Consider the following 12107-nt stretch of genomic DNA (forward strand, 5'->3'; position numbering starts at 1 on the left):
AGGATTAAAGAGGTTTCCCAGTAAAAGGAAAAGGATTTTATTCAGCACTAGAAGTAGAGAAAAATTTCATTTAAAATATTTGATTTTTTAAAAATTCTCTGTGTTTCAGAGAAGAAGACGGGTGCCAGGGTGGTTCAGTCAGTAAAGCGTCCGACTTCAGCTCAGGTCATGATCTCACCGTTCATGGGTTCAAACCCAGTGTTCGGTTCTGTGCTGACAGCTCAGAGCCTGGAGCCTGCTCTGAATTCTGTCTCCTTTTTCTCTTCCTCCACCATTCTCTCTCTCTCTCTGTCTCTCTCTCTCTCTCTCAAAAATAAACATTAAAAATTTTTTGAAAAAAGAAAAAAGAACTGAAGTATGGGAATCTTTTCAACTGTTACAGTGCTTGAAGGTATATTTGTGTTCCCTTCTTTAACAAAAGTAAGCATGGGTAGTTATTGTTTAACCCTATCGAAAGCTAATAATTGTGTCACTTTAGCCTTGGGGAAATGAAAAACAGGAAACATTTTATTGAGGTGCGTAGATTCATGAGTAATATTTTAAAAGGTTATTTGAAGGTTGTTAACAGAATTGTTTTTAAACAGAGCTGTGGTAAGGTAAAATAAAAATCTGTATTTTTGAAAAACCATTAAAAATTAGAAATTGGCCACTGATATTCTGTTTCTTAACATACATGACTAAACTTGCATATTATTTTTTGAATAAAACCATTACAGAAATAATCCTTAAGCAATGGAAATTATTATTCTAATTAATAATGGCAAGATTACTGTATTATATTGCAGAATGTGTTTCTTCCAAATAGTCTGACATACAAAGATTAAAGATAGGAATGACCTCACCAGTTCACTGAAAAGGGAGAAAAGGCCTTGCCTACCTCAAAATCTTTTCTTTACTCCTTTCCCAATTCTTGTTCCTTAGAAAAGTCCACTTTTATTTGTATATCACACGGGACTTTCCTCCCATAATAACAGAAGAAACCTCTAAGTTGTTTGTAGTGACACTGTAATGGCTTGGTGGCTTTCCAATTGTTTTAGTGGACAACTGAGTCCTGTTCAATGGACAGACCTCTGACACTTGGTACATAGAAGAGCCAGGGCAGGTGCAAAAGTATACTGTGTCTCCAACAGTGTTCTTTATATGTGTATTCCAAAATATTGTCTCTCTATGTCTTTCTTTCTTTCTTTCTTTCTTTCTTTCTTTCTTTCTTTCTTTCTTTCTTTCTTTCTTTCCCCCATCTCTCTTCGTCCCCTTTCTCCTGTCTCATACACAACACACACACACACACACACACACACACACACACACACACACACACACAATACCTATTGAAAGTGTTTACTCTTATCTGCCTTGTTAACTGTGCATCTACTCTGTGCCAAGCACTGGTGAGTAAATGACATGTGTTATCTCATTTAACCAATAAACCAATCCTAGAAGGTGAATACTTTTATCTCCATGTTACAGATATGGAAAATGAGCCACAGAGAGCATAAGTAAATTTCCCAGTCACATTTATTAGTCAGAGAAGCTAAAACCAGATCTGACTGACACCAGAACTTATGCTTTTAGCCATTGCACTATATGGCCTCTCCTTAGCCTCCCACCACATCCAACTTGGAAGACCCCTGACCTTTGTGTGTTTAATAAATAATAACATAAAACAGAATGCCTGGCAGATCCACTGCTTGTAGCTCTCAGAATGGATTTTAGTGCAATTACTTTTTTTTTTTTTTTTTTTTTTTTTTTTGCTATTTATAAAACACCATGAATTTCTTTTAAGGACAAAAGAAGCAAACATTTTCATGCAGTCTTATGTAATAATGTGCAATTTAGAACTAATCCTTTCAGTCCAGGGACAGAAGACTGACACTCTAAACAAAACTCATTGTGTTCTTTGGTGCTGCCATAACAAGGTATGTTTCAAGGATGAAATTCTGGCTGGCAGATGGATTTCTTGGCATCACTATACATGCATCACAGAAATTATTTTGTTTCAGAGGATTCAAACAAGATGCCTGACATTTTTTGGAAGATATTTCCATTTATAAATGTGGTAATTTGTTAGTGGTGTTAATGGACAATAACAAAGGTTTTAATGGCTTGTGTCCTGTTTATAATTTTGTATGATGGGTAAAATGCATTTATTGAAACTCATCCTAATTCAGGTCTTGGCATATAATATTCTTGTAGCTCCCCTCGTCCATATGTAGAATTGCTCTGTATCCCATGGCACAATAAATGGAAACACTTTACTACATACTTAAGCTAACATGGAGCAGAGAGGAATATTCAGCTGCATATCCGTGTGGCCAGAGTTGCTCCCTATAATAGACCACTTGAAGAGCATCCATAGTTCTTCCACATCATTTCTTTGCCATTTGTTATTCAAGGCTGCTACAAGGTTATCAAAATGCCACATATTATTGGAGTATGGGAACCTGACTGTCATTCTGAAATGCAAGTAAAATCTCTGATAATGTAGGAATCTCCCTCAGGCCTAGAATAATCAAAAACTGAAAAGGGTCAAGAGAAGAACATAAGGGTCAGCCCTCTGCTTTTAGACAAATGACTGCTTACATCACCCAAGGTAGCCAGTAATGGTGTCCCCTCTTCTTAAAGATAGAGCTAGAGAACTCTCATGGTGCCTCACCAGTTTTAACCTAAACCACAGAACTCCCTTTCTTTTCCTATCAAAATTCATTATTTCAACAGACACTTAAGGAACATCCCTATGTGTCTGGCATTATTATAAGGGTTGGTGATACAAAAGAAAGCAAGGCAGCAAAGCCCTTTTGGTGGTTTTAAAAAATGACTGCAAAATTCTTAGATATTCCTCACATTGAGAGGTGAGTATACATTCCTTCATTTTGAATGTGGGTGGGTTTATAACTACTTTGACTATAGACTAAGGAGAAATGATGCTATGTGATTTCTGAGACCAAGTCATAAAAGATGAAACGGCATTTACCTTGCACATGAGAATACTTACACTCGGAGTCCTGAGGTCTAACTTAAGAAGTTCAACTACCCAAAGCTACCAAGGTGTGAGGAAGCTAAGCCACATGAACATGCCCCAGTTGATAATCAAGCTGAGCTCCCAGTCAACAGCTAGCTTTCAACTGCCAGACATGAGAATGAGCGCTACTGGATATTCAGCCCAGTTGAACCTTCACATGACCATATAGTTCTGGACCACATTTGACAATGACTGCATGAGTGGCTCCAGGTAGGATCTTCCCCAAATTACTGGAAACAAAATCCTGAGAAGAACAAAATGAATGTAGATTTTTGTATGGATTTGCTATCTAGCAAGAGTAGCAGATTTTGTTACCTGGACGTGGGTTTTACCAGCACCGGTGAGCCTCATGGTGACTGTCAGTGAAGACTTGAAGGAGAGTGAATGGAATAGTATTGGGAGCTAGAAGATGGAAGATCTTTGATATATAGTGGTAGAAAATTTGGGAAAACTGTCACCTGCAGAAAATAGAAATGTATCTAGTGAACTAATTGATCTGGCTAGGGGTATTTCTGAGCTAAATGTTGAAAGTGACAACTAATTCCTTTTAGCTGCATAAGATAAAGAGATAGGAGCTAAAGAAGAAATTATTCCATTTTTAAGCAGAATGTAGGACAAATAAAAGTGGCTCCTGATTTGTGAGTTTCAAAGATCAAATTTTTTCTCATCCCCAGTTTCTTCCTGAAGAAGACACTCAAAAAGTGAGACAGAGCCTCTAGGCAAAGATCAAATCCAGGGTGCTGTCAGAAAATGTGGTCTCAAACACTATGAAGCAAAATGTATGGCTGTAGAACCCTTTCTTAAGAATTGAATTATTTGAGGTGATTTCTCATAGACCCTTTCAAAAAGCCTTTTATGGTTTTTCAGGATATGCCTATTAATTTTCAATTAATAATAGCTCTTCTAAGAATCTTAAAGGAATGGGTCCCCAATAGTCTCAAAAGGAACCCAAGGTAGCAGTCTATTCTGAGGTCAGCTTTTCAGTTTTTGCATAGGGACACACTGTTTAAGATTGAATATTTTAAGCAAAAATCAAGGTATCGTATCACTATATAAAGCCAAAATCATGCCAAGTTACAGGTGAGATATATTTTTAAGAGGTTTCCCCAACAGATTCTAAAATACAACTTTTTTTATGGGAAGTATATACATGGCTATTGTGCTTTTGCCTGATCAAAGGCTCCTACAAAGGTATGTTTGTGGAGTCCTTAAGATGCAAGGACAACTACTGTTGTAGCAGGCATCAGGCATGCATTGGGATCCCCACTAGAGGCTGCTAACCTGTTAGCCATACACTGCATATATTCTCAGGCAGTCCGATTTCAGGGAACAGACAGAAGGATTTCGAGTTTGAAGAGAGCAGGCTGTGTTGCAGTAGTGGCAGCTTTCAGAGTCAGAGATGTGAAGATTAAAAGGAATTTTATGGACTTGGCATTAGGAGGTACACATGATCTCAGTCCTGCCAGAGCTTCACATCTGTGACGAAATACTTGACAGCATCGAGTAGTGCACTTGATAATGGGGAGAGTTGCTGGGACTCGTAAATCCACTTCCCCACCATGCATCAACAGGAAGGAGAAGAGTTCTCTGGAAATGTGTTAATAGAGAGTCTTTTGCAATGAGCCATATGACAAGGTGTTATTGAACAGTTTGGAAAATCGGATTCAGTCAAAGCATGTTATTACAAGAGCAACATACAGCAAGGCATTATTAGAGAAGCTTTAGAATTCATGGGAGATCTAAATTCTCCTTGTTAGCAAGGCTTTATTCAAGAAGAAAAGAAAGGAGGGGTAACAAATGCTGTCTTTGTGGCACTCAACCAAATGGCAGAGTTGAACCGGAGGCCTTAGTTGAAACGTGGGGAGTTGCAGTTGATGATGCTGGTTCATTAGCCTTCCTAGTAAGTCGACTGTCCTGCAAGTAAGGTCCCATAGAGTGGCTTACAATCTCCAGCTCTGATCAGAAATCCAGACAAAGGGGCACCTGGGTGGCGCAGTCGGTTAAGCGTCCGACTTCAGCCAGGTCACGATCTCGCGGTCCGTGAGTTCGAGCCCCGCGTCAGGCTCTGGGCTGATGGCTCGGAGCCTGGAGCCTGTTTCCGATTCTGTGTCTCCCCCTCTCTCTCTGCCCCTCCCCCGTTCATGCTCTGTCTCTCTCTGTCCCAAAAATAAATAAAAAACGTTGAAAAAAAAATTTAAAAAAGAAAAAAAAAGAAATCCAGACAAAAATGGGAACCCTGGTGAGAGACTCCATTAATTTAGTTTTAGCGTATGACACCTGAGTTCAGAGAGAGAACAGCTGGGATCATCCAGGCACAAACCACCTCTAACTACGCATTTGTATGGTGCTTATTCAATGCATAGTGTTGCCTGGTGAAAGAAAAGTATCTTCCTTTCCATTTTTGAAAAAAAAAAACTTGGGTATAGAAAAGATGGGTATTTTTTAGCAAACAACACTTTCTATGGGAGACTTTCCTTAGCCATGTAGAAATTAAGATCAGAAAGCAAGGAGGAAGCAAGGAGGTGAGTCATCCCTGCAAGCAAAATTGCCCAATAGTATTCTGGCTCCTTCTGTAGGAGGCAGGGATCATGCATGCAGGGCCTGAAAAGAACAGAAGCTGATGCTTTTTCCTGTATGTAGGAGTCATTAACTTAGAAGTAAGCCTTGATCCTGAGTGCAAATGATGATAGAAGGCACTGGTGAGAATTTTATTTTTTTCAGGCCCATATTTTATAATGCTGTGATCTGCAAGCTAGGGACAGCTGCATGGCCCCTAGAGAGCCACATGCCACAGAGGTGTTTGCTGGTGCAGGGAGACCCTGCTCAATTGGTCTGGGGCAGTGGCACAACTGGCATGGGTGACGAGCATTGTGGAGGTGAGTGTGAGAAACTTCTCCAGTATCCCAGTGACAGGGCTGAGCCAGAAAGAAATGCCTCCAGTGCCAGTTCAAACCCTCAAAGAGAAAAAGAAGTTGTTTGGTGCTCAAAGGAAGAGTTGGAGGCTTGGGCGTTAAAAGTAAATTCCCTCTTGTTTTCTCAGCCATACCTTAAGAAGAGGATTTTTATGGAAGGTGAGAAAGAGGCTGCATTTTCGCCTCAGGGAAGGCTGTATAGATGCTGCCACATACCACCTAGATGTCTTTTAGAATCAAGGTAGGCACTCCCCTTATTGGCTGGGATCTGGATGCTGAAGAGGCACAGCTGCGTCCTCCTTCAGGCATTGACCTTGGCTCAAGGAAGCTGCCTCACCCAAGGTTATGCCCTCTTCCTGTGACACAGCACAGATCCAATGCCTGGGCAATGCAGGATACAAAGGCTTGCCCCCCTTGCCTTGATTTGGGACATATCTAAAGGGCCACTCCAACTTCAGAGATCCTCATGGGATTCACTGAGGCCATGAAGCTGTTCCTGTAATTACATCGTGGGCCAACTTCTCACATGTCTTGGATTCTCACTAATTCCCTTAACAAGTTAATTTAAATATTTGTTCGTAACTTGATGTTAAGACACTTTATCAGATTCTGTGAGAATCAAAATTATGATCTGGTTGGTCTCTGCCTTCAGGGAGATTTTAACTTACAGAAATGATAAATGACTATAATAAAATGTAATACAAGGCTGTGTGGCCTAAGTGTAAGGTGCTAAGGCATTCATTCAGCACACCTACCATGGGCTTTGTGTAGCAGTGTGAGGATAAGTAAAATAGCCCCTGTTGTTAAGGGTTTCAGTGTGTTCAGGGGAAGGGAAATCCATTATTGACAGGAGTTTCTTCATGGAGCCTCAATTTGTTTATTTAAGTCCCCCCCACACACAATTTTGAGTTGGATCATAAAAAGTAATTAAGCGTTTCACGGAGGGTTGAGGTGTGATGGAGTGGGAGGAAAATTCTAGGTCGAAGTAGTAACATGAAGGCAGTAAATGGAAGACCCTTTTCTCACAGTAGTTTCTGATAGGATCTTTCAATGTGTAGCTGTTAATAGAATGTTTACCGTGCAACTGGGGTCCTAAGTGGGGGAGAGGCCTGAAAACAAAGATAAGGAATAATGCCTTTGTTTAGTATAAAGCATAAAGATTTTTTCTAGCTTATCTCCTATATTTATTTATAACTTCATTGTCTATCTCACAGTCTCTCTATCTCACATCCTTTCATTGTTTATTGATGGTGATATCACAGTCCCTATTCTTCACATCCTCATTTTTTGACTTTCACTTTCATTCCACCTCATGTGCCTTCATCCTGGACCATGTTTGTCATCTCTTTTCCAGAAACAATACACTGCTGTTTTAAACCACTTAGTTTTGAGGTGGTGTGATACACAACAGGAGACAACCCATATATCCTTTGGACTCTTTCACAATAGCCTCACTCACAGGTGGCCTGGAGAAAGGGCAGAGGGGGCAGTCTTCCCAATTGGCAGAGGTTTGGGTGGTGTGGATCATCATCTATTTCGCGTCAAAAGACAAGTATGTTGGGGCGCCTGGTGGCTCAGTCGGTTAAGCTTCCGACTTCGGCTCAGGTCATGATCTCGCGGTCCGTGAGTTCAAGCCCAGCGTCGGGCTCTGTGCTGACCGCTCAGAGCCTGGAGCCTGTTTCAGATTCTGTGTCTCCCTCTCTCTCTGACCCTCCCCCGTTCATGCTCTGTCTCTCTCTGTCTCAAAAATAAACGTTAAAAAAAATTAAAAAAAAAAAAAGACAAGTATGTTGATATAAGATTAAATATATATGGGGCGCCTGGGTGGCTTAGTCGGTTGAGTGTCCAACTTCGGCCCAGGTCATGATCTCACAGTTTGTGAGTTCAAGCCCCACGTGGGCCTCTGTGCTGACAGCTCAGAGCCTGGAGCCTGCTTCAGATTTTGTGTCTCCCTTTCTCTCTGCCCCTTCCCTGCTCGCTCCCTCCTTCTCTCAAAAATAAATACACAATTAAAATTTTTTAAAAGAAGATTAGATATATAGACTCAATAACAGTGACAAATGTTTGGGCTTATTGGTCAAGGGCTTGGAAGGAGAAATGTTAAAAAAATGAGACAGAGGGGTCTGGGGAAGGAACATGCGAATTGACATGTCACCATGGGTGTGAAATATGATAACTCTGATCCACCTAAACATGTAGCCTGGAGAGAATCTACTATTGAAGGTTATAGAAACAATCTTATAGAATAACTTAGCTAGTTGATACTAGTCAGTCTTTGTCAAAAGCCACCCCAATGTTGTACAAAGGGCTTATATGGGAGAAGCTATGTAGGCTGCATACGGGCCCAACAACGTGAATTACCACTTACCAAGGTGGACCTAGTACTGCTGCTGCCAATTACCTAACCTGAGAGCAGTGATACTAATACTAATAGAGCACCCTCTAATAGAGCACCATCCCTTGAGGGGACCAACTAGCCAAAGTTGATTACATTGTGGCCATTCCATCTTGGAAGGCAGAAATTTATTTTGAGTAGAGTTCTCTATGTGATTGCCTTTTCTGCCCATTAGGCACACAGGCAGCACCATTACTCAAGGGCAAATAGAATTTTTGATTTACCAACATGTGATCCTACATAGATTACATTGGAATAAGCAGTGCACTTTATGACAAATAAGACGTGACAATAGGCACCTGACAATGAGATTCACTGGTCCTATCACATATCCTATCACTCGATTCTGCCAGCCTGATGGAGTGATGGAATAGCTTTTTTTTTTTTTTTTAACGTTTATTTATTTTTGAGACAGAGAGAGACAGAGCATGAACAGGAGAGGGTCAGAGAGAGGGAGACACAGTATCTGAAACAGGCTCCAGGCTCTGAGCTGTTAGCACAGAGCCCGATGCGGGGCTTGAACTCACTGACCACGAGATCATGACCTGAGCTGAAGTCAGCCGCTTAACCGACTGAGCCACCCAGGTGCCCCTGGAATGGCTTTTTTAAGGTACATCTAAGGTGGCAACTTGGAAATAATACTCTACAAGGATATGGTGCCCATCTTTATTCTCCAGAATAAAGAGCACACCCTAAATCATCAACCATCAACCATACATCGATCTGGGAACTAGGGAGAAGGGACTCCACTTATTATCACTCCCAGTGACCCATTTGGAAAATCTGTACTTTCTATCCCCACAACTCTAGGTTCTGTAAGTCTAGTGGTTGTGATTCTCAGAGGGAGGATGGTTCTGCAGGAGCCCCAGTAAACTTTAGCTATGACTGCCACGAGGTTACTTGAGGTTCTTTGTGCCAGGGATCCAGGCCAAAGAAAAGATCCACATCCTGGCAAGAGTAATTGTCTCTGATCATCAGAAGAGGGTAGGGCTGCTTTTATGTAATAGAAACGGAGAAAAATACACTTGACACCCAGGTGATGTGCTAGAGAAAGGGTAGGGTAGAAGGGGGTTCTTGGTATTCCCTAGACTAACTTTTCTGGTAAACAGACATGTGCAGAAGCCACATCCTAAGAAGGTTCTCAGGGCCTGGGGTGAGCCTGGGTCATCCCACCAGGTAAGTGAGTGAGACAAACTGATGTGATAGTTGAAAGTAAGCAGAATCTAACAGATGGTTTAATAGATGAGGGAGACTACAAATATCAGATGCATCCTGGAGAATATCTGCAAGGGGCACCTTAAACTTGTCCCATTAAACTCCTCATAATGTTTTCCTAGGAAAGGATATCAGTATTAATCCTGGAGTTGTTCCCTTTGTGGAGACAATATGCTATATGAAGCAAGTAGAACTGAATGGTATACAGATGGATTATAGTGGATGCACTTGGACACTGCCCAGATTCTCCTTCATGGTCAAGGCTTCATGGTCTCAGATACTAGTAGTGTTTGCTAATGATCCACAGTTACCTGCAACTCTGGGATTTGCCCTTATGTGAAGGAAGTTGCCTTGAGCAAGTCTATGCACCTGTCCCCAGCTGCAGCTGTATCCAATGATTGTAGGGTATGTTTGCTAATGTGGGACATCTTTGTAGGATCATCTCAGCCTTGGGAGACCTCTGTGGGGTTGACTGAGGCTACTATTTCAACTGAATCTCATTTTAACTTCTCTCTCTGCCTGGTCTTGTCTTCCTTGCTTCTTCACATATACTGATTCTAAGAGCACTTCCAGTAAACCTCCTGCATGCAAATCCTGGGGAGACTACCTGCAACAGTGGGGTAAATTCATAAACCTAAATGGCTGGGAAGGGGAAATCCTGAGGCTTTCTTTATTCTGATAACCTCCTTAAGGGGTTTTGTTTATATAATGCTGAGTGTAGGAGACAGTTAAACTCCACATAAAATAAGAATTCAGAATTCACAGGGAGCAAGTTCATAAGGAGGGAACAAAAACTACATGAAGGAGTTTTATTTTATTTTTTTTAAGTTTTTTTAAACGTTTATTTATTTTTGAGACAGACACAGGGCATGAACGGGGGAGGGGCAGAAAGAGAGGGAGACACAGAATCAGTAGCAGGCTCCAGGCTCTGAGCCATCAGCCCAGAGCCTGACGCGGGGCTCAAACTCACGGACCGTGAGATTGTGACCTGAGCTGAAGTCGGACACTTAACCGACTGAGCCACCCAGGCGCCCCATGAAGGAGTTTTTTTTTTTTTTTTTTTTTTAATTTTTTTTTTCAACGTTTTTTATTTATTTTTGGGACAGAGAGAGACAGAGCATGAATGGGGGAGGGGCAGAGAGAGAGGGAGACACAGAATCGGAAACAGGCTCCAGGCTCCGAGCCATCAGCCCAGAGCCCGACGCGGGGCTCGAACTCACGGACCGCGAGATCGTGACCTGGCTGAAGTCGGACGCTTAACCGACTGCGCCACCCAGGCGCCCCAAGGAGTTTTAAAAAAAAGAAAAAATCAAAAAAGAAAAGAAGAAACTTGATAAACATGAGAGGGAAAGATTTCTTGTTGAAACCAGTGAAGGGACTGAGTTTTGCATCCAGGTTGATGAGAGGAGGTAGGTGTATATAGATACAAGAGTCAGACAGAGTCTATACTCCTGCCCTGACCCTGGGACTTCTAAGAGGTCTTTAAAATTGGGGCTTTGAGGGGAAGAAAAATACATGGCAAATAAGTAAATTACAAAATACATTTGGTGTCTCAAGTAGTATTTTTCTGGAGTTGTGTTTTCTTTTTTTACACTAGTATCTCTTCCTTCCTAAATATGTTCCTTTGTATTCAGTTATTTTCTGTTGTCACTGATTAATCAGCAGTTTTATTATAAACCTAGGGGTTATCTTTGACTTGCTTTCTCTCAAAGGCAACATCAATACCTCTGGAAATTTTATTGGCTCTGCCTTCAAAATATATTCAGAATTTAGGAAGTTCTTCAGGCAAAAGGAATATAAGACCAACCATAAAACTTGGATCTACATCAAGAAATGAAGGGCATTGGAAATGGAATCAAGCAAGGTAACATAAAATTAATTTTTATTATTTTAATTGCTTCAAAAGATAACTGGATGTCTAAAGCAAAAATAATGGTAACTATTATATATTTATCCAAAATGTGAAGGTAAAATGTATGACAACAACAGCAGATGGAAGGGAGGAATTGGATGGATAGTATGTTAAGGTCTTTCTACTACATATGAAATTATCGATACATTATTTTAAGGTAGATCATGACTAACTAAATTGTTTATTAAAAAACCTACAGCAACTACCAGAAGTTGTATAAAAAGACATATATTTCTATAGTAGAAATAAAGTAAAATTAAAAAAAAAATACTCAGTGAATTCAACAGTAGGCAGAAAAAGAGGACAAAAGAGATGAAGAACAGATAAAACATTAGAAAACAGCAAGAAAGGGGCACCTGGGTGGCTCAGTTGGTTAAGTAGCCAACTTAGGCTCAGGTCATGATCTCACAGTTTGTGAGTTTGAGTCCCACATTGGGCTCTGTGCTGACAGGCTCAGAGCCTGGAGCCTGCTTTGGATTCTGTGTCTCCCTCTCTCTCTGCCCTTCCCCTGCTCATGGTCTGTCTCTCATTCTCTCAAAAATAAATAAACATTTAAAAAATTTAAAAAAAACAGCAAGATGATAGAGTTTGACCTACCCATAGACTAATTATGTTAAATATAAATAGTATAAACACACTAAAAGGCTCAGGTTG

General features: G+C 40.8%; 1 protein-coding gene across 2 annotated transcripts in view; it reads left to right on the plus strand.

Moving 5' to 3' along the window:
- Window positions 1–12107, plus strand: part of LOC131501885 (uncharacterized) — a 118983-nt gene that overhangs the window by 57109 nt on the left and 49767 nt on the right. For both annotated transcript variants that reach the window (XM_058712333.1, XM_058712344.1), the window contains one exon: window positions 11254–11405. In XM_058712333.1, the coding sequence (XP_058568316.1) occupies window positions 11254–11405 (152 nt within the window). The remainder of the gene's footprint in view (window positions 1–11253; window positions 11406–12107) is intronic.

Source organism: Neofelis nebulosa, chromosome 2 (genome assembly GCF_028018385.1).
Source record: "Neofelis nebulosa isolate mNeoNeb1 chromosome 2, mNeoNeb1.pri, whole genome shotgun sequence".
In the NCBI taxonomy this organism is placed as follows: domain Eukaryota; kingdom Metazoa; phylum Chordata; class Mammalia; order Carnivora; family Felidae; genus Neofelis; species Neofelis nebulosa.